Below are 17,338 nucleotides of genomic sequence, written 5' to 3' on the forward strand. Positions count from 1 at the left end.
AAGAAAACAGCCGTTGAAGAGGTGTGGGTTCTCTCAAAACTGCAATTCACAAACAAGAGGTGCAGTGTTGTGAGGGCAGAAAGTACCAGGTGTCATACATCCAATGTATGGTCCTGATTACAAGGATATCCGTTATTAAAAAACCTCAATGGAGGATTCTTGCGACCTTCTTATGCCGTGTGGTTTTATGACATTAAGCATCAAAGGTGTCATTGTCAAGTGTGGTCAAGAATTAAATTTCAAAATATTTTTATTCAAGTATTCAAAGATTTTTTGGGGGTAAAAATAGGTATTCATTTGAATTGAACTTGAAGCTGGTGTGCTGTTCATATTACTACACGGCAACTATTCAGGAGTGGAAATATGATAATAAAGAGTATAAAAATAAATATAATACATATGTGTTAGACATTGTGCCGAGTGAACGCTGTGCTGTGGTTAATGTGAAGTTGACATACCACTTCCCTTAACGCCATATGGTAAAGCCAGCTCAGACAGATGCTCCCGCCAGAAGAAATCCTCCAGTTTCAGAAAAAGCTGCGTCTGTCGGCTAATGCTGCATGAGAAATGTCAGATCAGCCATTACAACATCAAACTACAGCGCCCAGGGTACCACTGCATGGTCATATTACAGGAGGGTTTGTGGCTGAGAGGGGATTGGAGCAGGTGAAAGAGGCGTCAGAGGAAGAGGATGAAGAGCACGGCTTATTTTTTTGGCGATAATCGAGCGACACAATGGATAATACCAACTGTGCTGCCAAAGAGGAAAACTGCCTGATGTGCTTGACTGATGCTTTAACTTTGCCAAATGCTCTGGTATCTATTAAGCAGGTAAACCAGACTCATTACAAGCAAAGCAGCTATTTATATGATGTCACTGGACTGAAATCTTCCTCGTTAAAAATCCTCTGCTGGCGATTCTGAGCTGAGGAGAGGGAAAAGGAAAACAAAAACACTCACAGAGCCGGTGGACTGATAGAAATGTGGCAGGTTCTAACGTGTGAAACAATCGCCTCTCTGTGTCCGCTGGCTTCAGACTACAGCTGTTTATGACCCACTGTCTTTGACAGTGAGTCTCTTTGACATTTATTAGCCATGTGTGCCAGCTCGCTCTCCGCAGGGGATCAGGATCAAACTCCAGGGACGGGTTTAATTAGAGAAATGTCACTGTGATTGCCTGGAAGGCCTCGCTGTAACTGTAATGACTGATGTGAAAATCCAAGTGCAACCCAGCAGCAGCCTATCATGCAATCCTGTTCTGTTGCAGGAGTAAACAGAGGGGATTATGAATGTTGAATGTTCTGGGGGTTAAGGGGCAGCGGAAGGTCTGCTGGGCTGGAGAAATAAACTGTGACCCTGGAGGAGGTTGGGACAAGCCACAGATGGAGACCACATCGTTATTAGGTAAGAGAGGGGGGAGCCCATAGAAAGGACCAGTAAATATACAGCTGGATAACTGATAATAGAGGAAGAGGATTTTGAACAATTATTGTACTTAACAAAGCAGAACCTGAGGAGGACAACAAGCTACTATCTTTATCCAGAGCTCTTTCTTATTCTTATACTGGGTTTTATACAAACTCTTATATATTCAACCATTTCAGGACATTCCGCTTGAGTTACTGAAACTTGATGTTATGATTTAGATGGAAAAATAGTTTTTATAAATCAAGCCCTTCTCTTTCTCACTAACGTTTACTTTTCCTTCATAAAGACCTTATGGTCAAATAAAATGTTGGCACACTTCCTTCCCTTAATAAGCCATCAACTCCCTCCAGTTTGTGTAAAAAAATAAAACAGACATGCCATTACTCACTTAAAGTTAAGGCTCTCCCACTTCTTCTGGGTTAGCCAGCTGCTACACAGTGTCCTGCTGCTGTTCAGAGGCTTGCTGGTGCCGCCGTAGCTGAAACACATCACCACATTTGGCATGAGGACTGCTGAATCCATAAATACACAACGTGCCAGGAACTAGGTCCAGAGCACTCAAGAAGTGTGCAGTAATGGGCATGTTTGAAGGGCCAAAATTTTGCGTCAGCTCTGACCACAGGATGATCCAAATGTCTTCTCAACTTTTAATGACTCAGCACATTCTCGGCCCTCATGAGCTTATGTTTTACCAGAAATGGGCATTTTTGCTATTCTGTGACCACAATACTAGGGCAATGGAGACAGAAAGAATAAAGAAAGTGTGTGTGTGTGTGTGTGTGTGGGTGTGTGTGTGTGTGTGTGTGTGTGTGTGTGTGTGTTTACCTCTGAAGTATGGCATTGGAACAGTAGTACATGACAAAAGAGATGAAGAAGAGGAGAACTGGGAGAAGCCTAAGGCACCATGCTTTAGTCAACAAAGACAAAAAACACAAATGTACACACATTTTTAAAGGACAATAATCAAATTTCACATATGTAAAACATATGCTGGCTTCAGTGAGACTCAAAGTTTGCATGGATGATATGTAAATAATTACTCATTTTAATAAGAAATGTGCATTTTAAGGTCCTAAAAATAACTTTTTATTCAACGCAGGTGTGGTATCAGTCCTAAAATAGAAAATTTAAAATTAAACAAAGCAGCGTACTACTGGTGACACTTGCTTTTCAAGACTGCTGCACAGATGAACAGGAAGCATGCATCTTACATGGTTTCAGACACCAGAGTGTGAAACCCACAGAATATTCAAAGTGCCCCTCTTCAAACATGACTAAAGGTACATCTGACAGTGAGTAAGTGGATGAGTGCTGAATGAATGAATATGATGAATATAACATTATCGGCATTAAATTATTCTAAAGATAAGACACTAACTCTCCTGTTTGTTTTTTTTCATCGATACCATGATAAGTTTTCTGTCCTGGGACAAGAGACTATAGCTTCAGAGGGTGGCTTCTGAATTTGACAGACCTGCATGAAAAAACTATCATTCAATTTGACTGTGCACTGTGAAGGTTTCCGTATGCAAGAGAGCAAATGTCAGAGTCAGTTGCTAGTGTCATTTTTTGGAACTTTTCTTCCCAGACCTGAAATAAAATGTCCAGTGAACGTCCGAGTGAGCAAATTCACAATAAGAGAGCGGGCTAATGTTGATGTTTCTAATCCATGCTGGAGGTTTAAGTGAAAAATACAAGAATTATAACACCTTGGGATAAAAAAGAGGCACCACACAGATAGAAGACAAAGACAAACATAACTTTAGAAGATAATGAGGCATAAAAGGAGGAGGATGAAAAGCACTGCTTAATTTTTGGGCGATAATCGAGCTGCCCAATTGTTATTGTGAACATGTTGGACACACCTGTTGCGTTTTTCATACGTAAAAGGTAGGTCCTGGAAAATGACCAGACCCAATTTTCTAGAAAATTTCTTGAGTTCATTTCTGAAAACGGCTATACTGTCCATATGTGATGAAACAATGAAAGCTTCTCTTCAACCTGTCAATCTACAGCAGGACAGAGATTATACAAACAACAATAACATAACATAACATAACAATAATGATAATGAAGGAAGGTTTAAGAAAACTTTCCTTTCAAGAGACATGTAAAATTGAGACCTCAACAGCTAGCATGGCACCCATCCTAAGATAACAACACGTGTCTATGTTTATGTGTAGTTTGTGTAATACATGAACACAATAAGATAAATAAAGACGTACTTTTCGTTGCTTTCTGGGACATCTTCACGTGCTCCTCAGTGCTCTCATCTCTTCACTGGGCATGAGGTTATTCTGGAAGAAAAAAAAATCATTAGAACCTCCTTCAAACTGAGGAACCCCCCCCCCCCCCCCCCACCACACACACACACACACCTTCCGAGGTGATTGTTTGAAAGGGGAACTACTCTGAATAAAATTAACACACACATACATACACGCACACACGCACGCACCCACCCACACACACACACAAATAAGTTGCCAAGGCAAAGCAGCAAACGTATACAAAGAAGAAAAGAGGATCACTATAGACTAACACTTTGTCCCTGAAGTGAAGTGCATATGCAATCACACAGCGTCAAATCATCTACAGCAATGTGTGCTCGCCTCCACTGCAGACTTTGGAGTGTTCAGATTACAGCTTATGTCAGATTAAAAGGCATTTGGCATGCACAATGCACAATGCACATCCTGTCTCCTAAATCTTCCTGATTCACAACGTGCAGATCAGAGCCCCGCACACGAGCTAACGGTCGCACTGAACATGCCTGACTCTGCTCCAGAACCAACACATCACTGAAAGTCGATACTTAGCTGAAGGAGCGCACAGCTGAGCGTCTATTTAAAGATGTGCGTGCAGGCACATGTACTTGCAACATTGCAACAACGGTAACGCAATACTGCTGTAAATCCACGACTAAATCATGCAAGCCTTAACTTGGAGACAGTCGAGGAGTGGAAACCACAGGATCGATGGATTTGACTCAACAGTATGTGAACACTGAGGCCCCTCCCTGTAAAACACAACAGTCATTTCACAACATGAACGCTGACATGACACTGCTGCCTCATCCTGCATCCGGAGCCACACATTTGGCAAGGCCAGTGATTGTTTCCACTGTTATTGATCAGGAAATGATGGAAGCACGAAAGAATGTGGAAAGCAGCAAACTACAAATTCTACTCTTTTTCTTCTGATGATCATATAAGCAAGATGAGATTCCTCCCTCTTCCCTCTGTTGAGCTGTTAGTTTTGTAGAATAGAGCATTAACACTGAATCTAACTGTGCTGATCTCGTATTCATCGTAGTGCTGAATAATTTATGCTCATTAGTTTAAGTCGACCTCCAATGAAAATCAAGTTTTTAACTGTTAATGTTAACATTTCCCCTTTACGCCTTTTTATATGATAAAAAAATATATAAATCGACGTTAACACTACACTCAACAAAAGCCAGCTCAAAAACCTTATTGTGTATATACTCTAGGGCATTGACTTATTGACAGGACTGTTCAAGCGGCAAATGGGCAGAGAGAATGTGGAGAAGAGGAGGCAAAGGGCTGAGTCGAAACCAAACCTTCGGCCGCTGCAGGAGGACTCAAACCTCCGTATCACCAGTTGATCAAGAAGGCCCTCCCCAGTATGAATAAAACTAATTTAGAAGTCCAAAAATTAGTGGGGTTATAATAAGCTCCTGGAGTGGGTCATTCACAAACTGAAATCCTAAACTGTTTTAATAACGATATTAATGAATTAAGCAGGCAAGATCAGTAACGGGAAGTGTGTTGTTACTTGTAGTGTTTCTGTATATAACTGTATGTGCATGCATTCATTTTGAAACAGTATAATTTGAAGTATCTCTTCTAAAACATTTCCAACATTTCAGAGAATGCTACTCTGATATAAGTCCAGTTACAACCTCTAGAACGCTTTGCATTTTCTATTTAAATCAAAAGTGACTTCTGTTACAGCCATACTGACTCAGGTAATCAGTATGGCGATGTGATCTTTCCACACCAGGAAAAAAACAAATCTAAAGTGCCTAAATCTACTGGCACACATTGTTCTAAAACTCAGGGGTAAGATTTTTTTAGACATGCAGCTTAACTAATATAAAGTATTGCCATAGCAACTGCAGGCTGACTCATTCCTCGCCTTCACCTCACAAATCCTCATTTGATTTTAACAACCCTAAACATTCAATGTATTTTCATGTGCAGCTGCTCTCTGTAGCTGATAATGTAAAAACCTGAGGCCATAAAAGCACTGCTTTAAAGTTGATTATTTTCTCCAGCAAAATGTGAACCTGTAATATGTGCATATGTGAAATACCTGCGAGGCTCAGTGGTTCGCCCTTCTCCCTGGGTGGGGGAGGGGTCTGTGTGTTCGAATCCCATCGCCCGCGTGAGTAAATCAATCAGAAAGTTCAGTCAGCGCTGGAGTCTATTTTTCTATTCAGTAGAAAGCTTTGATATGTGCAGTGGGTGGTTGGGATACAACAGTGAGGCCAGCTGTCTGGCTCACAAATAAATATCTGGCTCAACTTTAGCTGATTTGAACTTGATTCTCAGGCCGAATCCAAATGTTGCGACTTTTCCTCACTTGTACACTACACTTCCAGGCAAGTCTTTGAGTGCTGAGGGCCGTCCAAAGCCACACTCATCCAATGCACATGGAGCCTTAAGCAGACGTCCTGGGAGGCAGGCTTTACTGATTTAATTACCCATAATTCAATGCAATACATGTGACGCTGTAGTTTTTTCCACCAGCAATAATTTTATTTGTTGTTGTTATTATATTGCTTAAGTGTTAAGCAATTACTTAGGCAGTATTTTACTTGTATTGTATTGGCTAGAAGTAATATTTAACCACATCATGATACAGCAATATGTGCAATATGATAGTTATATTGTTTTAGGCCTGAAGGGATTCTTTTATATATGCAGTCTATGGTTGTTTCCAACGTATATACAGCAACAAGGGAAACAGACTCCACTCATTAAGCCGCGCAGCCTCCTGCCCTGAGAGACTTTGATGTGATGATGGTGAACAGGTACGAGGGAAGTCTGCGATGGCTCAGTCCAAACGTCTGTAGGGTGAACGGCGTTTTTTGAATTCAGCCTTAAGTTCTCATTCACCCCCTCCATACCTGCAACTGGTGCAAAGTATAACCATTGTGTAAATGTCGCACGCAAATACCCAATTATGTTTTGACATAAAAACGACCCCTTGCAATGTCCCTTTCTGAAACTTGCAGATTTTTTATTATTATTCTTAGACAACCTCAACAGCACAATCTCCATTTCCCCTCCTGACACTTTTGTTATTTATTAGGTTAATTTCACTTTGTTTTCTGCAGTTTTTGTTTCCTCTACAATCATAAGAGCATGCAAAAGTTCAATCCCAGCAACAGCAAACATAGGTTGCTGACACTCTCACATGTATCTTAGTAAAAAACAAGATGACTGAGGAGACACTACTCTCACAATCATGGGACCTTAGTGTATGGGCAATTATAGTTCTCCTTTAGAAGTGTGAGCTTTTACTGGGAGTCGTCTCAGCTTCGTGGTTTGCACTGCAGACTAGTAATAACAGGTTGAGACTTCCTTCCTCTGTTATCTAGTCAGACAATAGGATTTGGTTGACTGGACCGCTTTCATAAGACTTTAGGTTTTCCATCTTCAACTTGCAGATTCCCCTTTAATTTGACTGCGACGTAACAAAACAGTATGATTCCATCCTCAGCTACTCTTGCTGACATGGGTAAAAGCTTAAAAAGAAGGAGCTATACTTGCTATTTAACCATGCTTTTGTACGACAGGCAGCGTTTTAAACGTCTTTGCTCACATACATGCTACATAAACGCGTTGCTATCGTCATAGGTCTATTGTCATACATGAAAGGAAGGCCAGAGATATACTTGCTATGAACTACGCGTACAAGTCTGCCAAATGTGTCTGTTTGGTGCGTCGGCTGAGAAGGTCTTCAGAAATGAACACATTCGCAAGACGCAGTACGCACATAACACAAAATAATGTTAACCATCAATGCTTTTTCCTTATGGCGTTTTTTATGATGTCGAGTAAGGTTTTTTCATGCCTGTTTGCACTACCAATTTCTCATTACACTTATATGAATGTGTCATAAAACAAAATATTTATGCCCCTTGTGGACATTCATTTTTACCAAAGAGATAACTAATGTAGTTTATTACAGTGTTACACATATGGATTGATTAGGCAACAAGCCACAATATTAAGACATATTAACACATATTTATTTTCTAATATTTAACTGTTAAAAGTAAGTAAAATATATTTCCGACAAAAATGTCAAAGAGGATCCCTAATGGTTGAGTACTCCAAACCAAATTTTCTCGTTAAATAACTGACAAGTGAGAAAGCTGTCACCAAATGTCAGAAAAAGAATTCTCCAGTTCACCTTACCTTTTCCCTCTTTCATTCAAAGACTGCAGACTCAGGGCTTTTGGTGTAATTGGTTCTTGGCTTCTTCCTGTAAATTAAAAACCACAAAAATTATCATATAAGCAAAAACTATTTATTATTTTGTTTTTCTTCATTTTCTAATCATCGCTGCACACGAGGGGCTAAAAATTATACTGCAGCTCTGATCACCAAGTCATCCCTGAACAGGAAACATGCATTTCAGAGATTATTGTATAACTAAAATACAGCTATGACCAGGCTTCTGGGATGAATACAGCAGGACTAAAGATGCATTTAATGATACAGACATGCCATCTTGAGATATAGTCTGGGATATAATGTATAATGTAATTTGTTACGAATGCTTAATAGTACAAAATTAGTTGTATGGATTAATTTCCCTGCATAATAATAATAATGATCAAATAATAATAACTGTATTAGTGCGTTCTACTTAGGTTGGTTATGAAGGGCAAATAAATGGGACGCAATCCCGCCATGGATTTCCTCAATAACTTGATTTGGATTTCCATCAACACTCTTTCACCTTTGGGGCAAGATTGAAAGAGCTGCAACATCTGGACGTGTTTAAGCTCCTGGGTGCGTGACTCAGGCTGAGAGAGCAGAGGACCTCCTCACAGACAGCACAGGCAACACAGGAGCAGAGCAGTACAATGGCTGACTATGTGTGATACTGTGTGTGTTTGTGTGGTGGGCACGCTGGGCCCTGGCTAACATACACCGATGACATGTCGTCAAAATGCAAAGGACCTATACGAATTTCGAGCAGAGTCAGATTTAACATTGTCAGACAGAGGTGCCCCTGCGCCACAGATGATGTGAAAGCGCTGCAGCAAGTCGAAGCACAGATCACGTAGAAAACGCAGACAGACCACTTAAAGAGCTTAGTCGCACACTGTAGTGATTAAAGATGAGTCAGGCTGCTACCACAGAATCGCAGTGGAAGTAATTCTGGTGAAGAAGCTCCATGGGAAAATGTTGTTAGTGACTTATTGGTTGAAACTCCTTCCTCCCAAATTCCTGAGGAAGGTGAGGGCAGAGAATGATACTGAAGGTATCTGGCATTAATATATGTATTGAATATGAGCTCTGTATTTCAGTTATCATTGTGTTACAGTAGGTTTCATCAAGGATGCAAGCAAATCCTTATTGACATCAATCATCAATATTGCAGATTCAATTATGTATGATTAGTGAGACTGTCATCACACACAAGCACAAACAATGCTATGAGATCAGGTCGTCGCACCTTTAGTCTTCTCCGAAGACCTAAGATATTTATCGTGAGATTTATTGGTATGATGCTGAATGGGTAAAGCTAAAATCCTTGCACTGCGGTCAGCACAGACCTAAATAATGGCTCAAAATGACCTTCTCTAAATCCCTTTTACCTATACCAGCTGATTCCTCTCAACCACACACACACTCTGTAAAAGGAAATCACATGTGTGTCAGGCTCACAATAGAAAAACACTTCTAAAACACATAATCCCACAATTTAATCCAGTCAGAAGAGCTAAATCCAGAGCCCATTTGTATCGTTTTGGCCGCTTTTATGAAGAGAGGCTTTCAAAGAAATTGCAGGATATTACCAACACTGCTTCCTATACGCCAGCATCTGAAAAGGCACCTTCAGGGAGACATAAGTACAGCATGTAAAGAGAGTTTGTAAATGAGAAGTCTTTCTTCTTCCCTTTTTTGGCACTCATGGTGAGGACAATTTTGTGGCTTGTTTCTCCTGTATCACGATCCTCTTTGTCAACTTCCACATTCCTAGATTTTAGACTACATGTTATTAGTTTCCGCTCCAGAAAGTATTTACATCCTTAAACACTTTAAACACACCCAGAGTTTTCTAAACTGCTTTACTTTGTTCTCTATTTTACTCTCGCTGTAACAGTGAGAGTTGCCAACTCCCTTGTGAAGTTACAGGGTGGGTACCAAAAGTGAAGCCAAAGTGTCCCCTAGTGGCTAGCTGAAGTATAATATAGTTTACGTTCCCCCTCTGCTAAGTTAGCAGATAGTACACGTTTTTCAAATGTTAATTTTTAGCAAGTATGGTTTAAATTTGTTATTTGATGATATAAAACTGGGGTGAAACATCTTGATTGACAACTGAGACGGAATCCTGTATCTGCAGGAACCTGCAACCGCGCAGACTCTAGTTCCAAGATGGCAGTGTTTGCATATGGGATATTTTGGCTTTATTTCTGGATCATGGTGTGTGTTGTCAGAAGTATATAAAGCATATGGTGGGTCAACATGGTCTCATGAAACGGTTCGTAAGATATCATACTAAAAGTTATGTAAAATTTTTGTAGAGAATCCTACGAAATGCACAGTGCTTTATTTTCGTAGAGAATTCTACGAAATGCTCCAAACGACAAGTGCGCCTGTGAAGACCTCGGCCGCGGTCTGATAAAGCAAGATGGTGGAGATTGCTGTATTCTTGGTGGAAAACACTATATTTTAGCAATGTTTCTTAATGAAAATGTGATTTGATGATATTTATGGCAAGATATGTGTGTTTCAGTTTCAATATTTTCATTCATGGTTAAAAAAGACTATTTTAACAACCCTATTCTCAACCCGGAAGAACCATACAGAGAACTACAAATTGAATGTCCGCCATGTTTTTTGTTTTCACGAAGAGAGAGAAGCGCATAAGTCACCTGTCCCCAGTCTCCTGACTCACAATTACGTGGAATTCATACGAATTCTAGTGCATTACTTTTAGTAGCATTCCTACGAAAGTTTTTATGAGACCAGCCTGGGTGGGTAGACAGAAACAGAGTTCTCATATTGAGTCAGAATCAAAAAAAACTGTTGGAGGATCATATCAAACAGGATGGTGTGTCTACAGGTGAGAGCCCCAAAAATCAATCAAATCAAGGAAATGAAGTTGAGAGAAATATATGTAGCTGTATACACCTTCATTTAGTTCCCCGCATGCTAGCTAACATTGAACAAACAAACAAAGAATCAGCAGTTGAGGGGTATTGAACATTTCTGGTGCAAATAATTCAAACGATGGTTGTTTCATCCACACAGTGAGGCATACAGCTTATTAATAAGACACTGGTATTGGATCAGTTCTCTGTATCAGTTGATACCCAAAGTCCAGGTATTAGTGTCAGTTAAAGTTGGTTCTGTGCATCCCTCACTTACTGTAAGTAAATACACAGCAAATTCACGAGATGTTGAGGTGTTGGTCAAATTTGGGTTAATTATGCTTATTATTTCAGTTGGCTAAGAGTTGGTGTCAAAACAGAGTGTCAAAATGAAGTTTCTTTGAGTCAAATCTCGAAGTGTAAATGTAATAACATTAACTCTTTACTTTCCACTCTAAACTCTGAAACTACACAGACTGAAGCAGAGACAGGCAGCATCCTTGACTTGTGAAAACTGATGTTTGAAAATAAATGTGTTAAACAAACATTTCCTCTTTATTTCTGAACTATCTGTACACCTATGAGAGTTAATAGGAGGTTAACACTTGTTTATTTAACAAATTATTCCATGAGGGAGTTAATGTCTAACTCTACATACGAGTGATGAGAAAAACAAACACTGGTTAGAGTGAAGAAGTGTTACATTTTATGTCCAAAAAGAGTCAATAATAATACTAAAGTAGTGTTACAGTACTAACTCTCCAAAGAGTTAAATTAACACTCTGTGATGTGAACCCATGAAGACACAAATATAGTTGTAATCAAATCTGACAGTTAGTTTGATTTGGTTAGGTTGATTTAGCTGTTTACAGTATTACTTTCCTTGTTAACATGGTAACTTGCATGAAGAAGGCAGGCACTGAATTTCCTCAGGAAGCAGGGTTTGTTTTTAGTGTTGACCTTGGGATGTCGTGCAGAGACCTGAGCTGTCTAATCTCAGCGGAAAGAACCAAAGGGTCCAAAATATGAGAAGTGACAGAGGAACTAAGAACGAGTCCATGAAATGTAAATAAAGCAGAGGCTTCTCTTATTCTTTGTGTCAAAAACCTCTTTGGGCTTCCGTTTGGTTAATATTCAGAACCAGAAACCACATTTAAGGACATTCTAACCTCAAAATGTAAAGATGAGAAGGTTTGACTAATGGATGGATTAACCCATTTAGGGAACCTTGTGGTCAAATGTGAGCCAAGTGATTAACTTAAACAATTATAATATTTAAATCTATTTTTCACAAAGGACATTTCTACAAATCAGGACCTTGAGGCAAAGTAACCCTTTGGACTGAAGTTCTGGTACATCTGCAGATTGTGTCCTCTGATGGTTATTTAATTTGACCAAAAACTTTAGTCCAACTTCTTTGATATCATTTCAATTTGATAAATCAGTAAACACCCTGGTCAGGGACTCTCCATTGAGCCCGTGGGCATTTCACTGTGCACTAACAGACACCAGTGCACCAACGTATTATTACATTTCCCTGAATGTTTTGAGGTCAGATGTGTGTTAATTTAATTTTTTTTTTTTTTCAATCATAGTGTTTTATCTGATTTGGTATAAGTTGCCCTGTGCTAAATATCTCTAAGCACCATTAAATGCACCATCTGAGGATTAAAATACCCTCTCTCTTGTAGCTGCTGCTAGAGAGAGACCGTATACAGCAGACTGGCAGATATAAAAGAAATGAATTAATATCTCTTTCCATCTAATCACATTTTCTGTACCCTCTGGTCTCATGGCAAACATCAACAAGGCTTGTTTCCCAACATCCATAGACACACCTCCAGCAAACAAGATCAGAAAACAGAGATCTGCTTCCCACCGCTTCCACTTTGTTGGAGTATGTTTTTGTGCCTGATCCAGCTGTGATCATCAGTGGTACAGGGCCAGAAAGCAAGAGGGATTTCATCGTATGAGAGGGACTTCACTAAAAGCCATCTGTACTGTAGTTGTCATATGACTCATCTGAGCAGTCTGAGATCTTCTTCAAGTCCTGGGCTCTTAGATTAACTTGATCTGTTTAAGAAATTGCTACCTATGAGGTTGACAGGTATGAGTGTAAAATGAAGCCTCCTTTGCAGCGTCTGCGTGTTAAGCTGTTCTTGTATCTGCTGGTTGCACAAATGTTCTTATTTGCCTTGAGTCTACAAGTGACGACTGTATTTGCCCCAAATTACTGTTCAGAGGACATGTTCGACTCGGCTATCACATAGTTTTGTGCCAGAATCCAACCGATCCACTGTTTCAAGGACGAGTGTTTCAGAGCAGAATCAATATTGCAGAGGGGGAAAAGCATGGTTTGTCAGATAGATTCAAGTCGCCATGAAAGATATATCATGACGGCATATCAGGGACAATAAAAACTGCTGTAAATCAATGAATGCCATGCATACGTTTAAGTTAAATGTTCGAATCGACATGTCTTTTTGCAAAGAGCCTGCAAGAATAGCACAATATAATAGGTATATATTTCAATTTCCTAGTGATAAGAGGTTACTTATGTTAACAATGAGACAGGGCCGCTGGTGGGCTCTGAACTATCAGCCAGAAACATTTCCCACTGTATCATTTCCTGATTATTACAGAGGAAAGGGGACATTTAAAGCCCAGAGGTTAACAGCCAGAATCTTACTTGAATTCCACTTCCTAGTGCCTCTGATCTCAGAGAACATAATAACTGTCTGTGGTTGAATAAAGTAAAAGTATGTCATTATCCCATGTTGTCTTCTCCCATGCTGCAGCCTTTCCCCCCCCCTCCCAAAAAAAAATCACACTGACCTAAAAACGCACAAATCAAAGACATGTTCCAGCCAAATTCAATTGGACATCTTGTGATCCAGCTACAACAGATCAGTGGCTGTTTTGTGATGCCTCTCTCCGCAAAGCATGTCCAACAACTCCTGACGCACACAGGGCTGGCTGCTCCATGTTAACTCCACGGGGGTTTAAAACAGTCTTCCACTCACCAGCAGCGCAGAGGAGCAGATCCAAATCCACGGAGCGAGCCTCTTGTGTGCCCAGCACCGTACCGATGCTGCTGCCGCAAAACCAAGTTCGCGTTGCTGCTGGTGACATTCACGGCGTGGGAAACACACAAAAAGGACAAATTGTGCGCGCACACAGGAAAAGGCAGTGATGCGATTGTGGAGGGCATCAACCTCCAGCGGAAACAGAAGCGCACACCGGCACCCCAGGCTGGCTCAGTGTGCGTGTGAGTGGCACCGTTTCATCATGAACACACAGCGGCTCCTCCGCCTCACTTTTCTGTTACAACGCGTTCCCCCTTTTCCTCTTGGTGCGTGCAGGGACGCATGCGCAAGTGGGTGCACCGCCGTTGGCTGATCCAAATACCATAGCTGTAAGAGAATGTACTGTGTGTGTGTGTGTATGTGTGTGTGTGTGTGTGTGTGTGTCTGTGTGTGTGTGTGTCTGTGTGTCTGTGTGTGTGTGTAGCTATGGAGTCTAAAGTGCATGTTGGTTAATGCTGCTGCTGCTGCTGGTGGTGTAAGTGGAGGGGAAAGCATGTTGTGGGACAAGTGCACCATGGGATCTCCAGCTCTTTTTTCTGTAATTATTTGGCCCATACATGCGTCTTCAGTCCGAGTTTTATTGCAGAGGGGACAACATCTGGCAAACTTAGATGTTGGCTCAGATCTTTTTCCTTTTAAGCCCTTAATGACTGTACATTGTGAAACACAGGAGTCAAAACAGTAGACTGCTCATATCTTTGACAAAGGCCCAAATAAAAGTGTAAATATAGTACAAAAAAGTACAAGTGCAGGCATGTGTGTTTAGCTTGAAAATATATGCTTAGAATATCAAAAATAGTCCAAAAATAAAAATTCTCATTGGACAAAATCTCCTGATAAAAGCAAAGAGCTCAATAAAAATAGTCCAATACTATACTATAAGACTTTATACATTCAAGGATGCAAGTGTGACAATGTGACAAGTGAAAACTGTATTGGAAGAAGAAACATCACTAAATTTGCAGCAAAAAATGGGGGTTAATTTTCACTTCTCCTGGCCAGTTTAATTTATAATAATATATTCTAATTATTATTATTTTGGTAATTCTTGGCATTTATACTCCTGTAGAATCTGTAAAACTCTCAGATTAAAAAGAATGTTTGCGTCTCGAATTCAGTAGAATTATGAGGCTTAAAAAGTGATTACTGGTTGATAGTACTTCAAAACTATAATTAGTAGATGTACTTATAGTTTCCACCACATGGGGTAAGGGTTAACTGCTGCTGTCGCTCTGTTGTTGGCTTTTATTTGACTTTATTGAATATTTGGGAATATTTACCTAATGTAGTCATGTGGAGACGTTTTGTTCATTTGGCAGAAAGGGTGTATTTTAAACAAAAAGATTCATGCAGTAAATTATCTAAGTTTAAGTAAATTATTAAAATTCGAACTATTATTCACTAGTCTTCACTCTCACACTGAAAACTTGTTGCAAATTGTTACCCAGCTATTTGTCTTAATAAGGCCCAGTCTGTGCGTAGGCAGTACTTTGTCTGGTTGGCAGGGAGGTGTGCTGAGTGGGCTTTAGAGAACACATTTAAGAAGAATTAAGAATTAAGATGCATTTATTAGTCCCAAACACATGCACAGACATGCAAAGGCACACTCATGCAGGTAGGGAAATTTAATCTCTGCTTTTGACCCATCTGGTGCAGGACACACAGAGCAGTGAGCGACCATGTACGGCGCTCGGGGAGCAGATGTTGGGGGAGTAAGGTGCCTTGCTCAGGGGCACTAGACAGGGTAGGGAGACTCTTGGATTTTTGGAGAGATCAATCCAGGTTCATCTTTTGTTGTCTCTCCGTGGAGTCGAACCAGAGACGAACCAGAGACCTTCTCTGCCCATAGTCCAAGTTTCTGCCACTAGACCACCACCTCTCACTGGTTAGAAAAAGATTTGAGAAAAAGGTTTGAGCTGTAATGTGGTTCTTGCATCAAAAGTTAAATCTAATGAACTTTGCTCAGGCAGTTCCAGACACATCCGAATACCGCAGTTCCATAAATGTAGCCCGGGGGCTGACAGTGATGGTTGAGGCTCACACATGTTAATGAACTTTACCGTGTCAGTGATCCCCTTGCACAGACACTGACATCTGCAGAGCCTCGTTGCTGTTGGCTGTGATTTTGTAAATTTCTGTTTGTAAAGGAGATAACACTGTGTAACCTAGGGACAGCTTAAACATGAGCCTCTATCAGGATAATGCTGCATACAAAGGCTGATGTTTGCAAGGCTGGGGGTTCTGTAAATAACGCAAGAGCCTGAAGCATGCATGCAGCCGCTTTATCAATTTGTGCCGTCCATGTAAATGCATGTCTGACTCAACAAAATGCAGAACATGGTCGCGAACAGTTAAACAAATTTAGATAGGGGATTCTTTGGTTATTTTTCAGATGGCATAGTTTTGGTGTAAGTGTACGTACATGGGTTGAGCACTCGTCTTCCATTTTGTGTGTAAAATTGTGCACTGGCTTTCAACATGCAGCCCTCTCGTGTCTCATTTCATTGTTTGACCTACATTCACAGGAAAACCAATAAAATGTTTGGATCTGCCACTCGCCTTTAATGAAGCCAGCTGGTGTTTCGCTGCAGCTTCATGAGAGCTGACTTTACTCACCACAGATAGAAAAGTCCAGGTCAAAACCATTGCAGCCACCAGAGACCACCGTGCCCACTAACAGCTGAGTGCTTTTCCATAGTGTTGGTGGTCCGAGCACACCATCCTGTGGCCTGTGCTCTCTCTCTCTCTCTCTCTCTCTCTCTCTCTCTCTCTCTCTCTCTCTCTCTCTCTCTCTCTCTCTCTCTCTCTCTCTCTCTCTTCTTTTCTGTCAATGCTTGCTTTACTTTATTTTTCAAATGGCTGGAATGCTGACACAGCATTTCTGCTCAGGGGAATTTCCAAGACTCAACTAATTTAATTCTGTCAGCTCTTTAATCTGAGTACTAATCCTAAAAGTCTGCATTTGTATTTAAGTCATATTTAGACAACTTCATCCTTTTCTGCCAGGGGAACTGACTTTCACATACAAGATTTAAAGACCAAAACTGTACACCGCTTAGTTTGGAGTTGACCTGTGACTTGAAGAAATATTTCAGCATTTTGGGAGATGTGTTAATTATCTTTCTTGGCTTTCCTGCACACTCATGTCCACTGGTAGATAGGAAGTTCTTCACATAAAGACTGCAACTCTGGGGAAACGTTGTTCAGCAGTACTAAAACTCACCTTTAAGCACCTCTCAAGTCCTGTGATGAAAGCATGCAAACTGAAATAACTATCTGGATGTAAATGTGATTTACATTATTTTTTACATTGGCCCTGCAGTGCACAATCACAATCATGTGGTTTTTCCCCAATCAAAAATGGGGAAAAACCACAGTAAATAATAACATAACAGAACACTGTATGTAGGAAATCACAAACCCAAACGTCAAATGAGAAAACACAAATGGAAATCACAAA

General features: G+C 40.4%; 1 protein-coding gene and 1 long non-coding RNA gene across 2 annotated transcripts in view; both read right to left on the minus strand.

Moving 5' to 3' along the window:
• Nucleotides 1-14,123, minus strand: part of st3gal4 (ST3 beta-galactoside alpha-2,3-sialyltransferase 4) — a 28,191-nt gene extending 14,068 nt beyond the window's left edge. The window contains exons 1-6 of the mRNA XM_062385209.1: nucleotides 13,816-14,123; nucleotides 7,881-7,947; nucleotides 3,654-3,725; nucleotides 2,254-2,335; nucleotides 1,817-1,906; nucleotides 459-556 (exon numbers count right to left, since the gene is read on the minus strand). Of these exons, the coding sequence (XP_062241193.1) occupies nucleotides 459-556; nucleotides 1,817-1,906; nucleotides 2,254-2,335; nucleotides 3,654-3,675 (292 nt within the window). The 5' untranslated portion in view covers nucleotides 3,676-3,725; nucleotides 7,881-7,947; nucleotides 13,816-14,123. The remainder of the gene's footprint in view (nucleotides 1-458; nucleotides 557-1,816; nucleotides 1,907-2,253; nucleotides 2,336-3,653; nucleotides 3,726-7,880; nucleotides 7,948-13,815) is intronic.
• Nucleotides 14,124-15,426: 1,303 nt separating this feature from the next.
• Nucleotides 15,427-16,642, minus strand: LOC133952409 (uncharacterized). The gene is made up of 2 exons (XR_009920546.1): nucleotides 16,495-16,642; nucleotides 15,427-15,760 (listed from the first exon to the last, which is right to left on the minus strand). It is a non-coding gene; the product is annotated as an uncharacterized LOC133952409 (long non-coding RNA).
• Nucleotides 16,643-17,338: the final 696 nt, after the last annotated feature.

The sequence above is a fragment of the Platichthys flesus genome, chromosome 4 (assembly GCF_949316205.1).
Source record: "Platichthys flesus chromosome 4, fPlaFle2.1, whole genome shotgun sequence".
Taxonomy (NCBI): Eukaryota; Metazoa; Chordata; class Actinopteri; order Pleuronectiformes; family Pleuronectidae; genus Platichthys; species Platichthys flesus.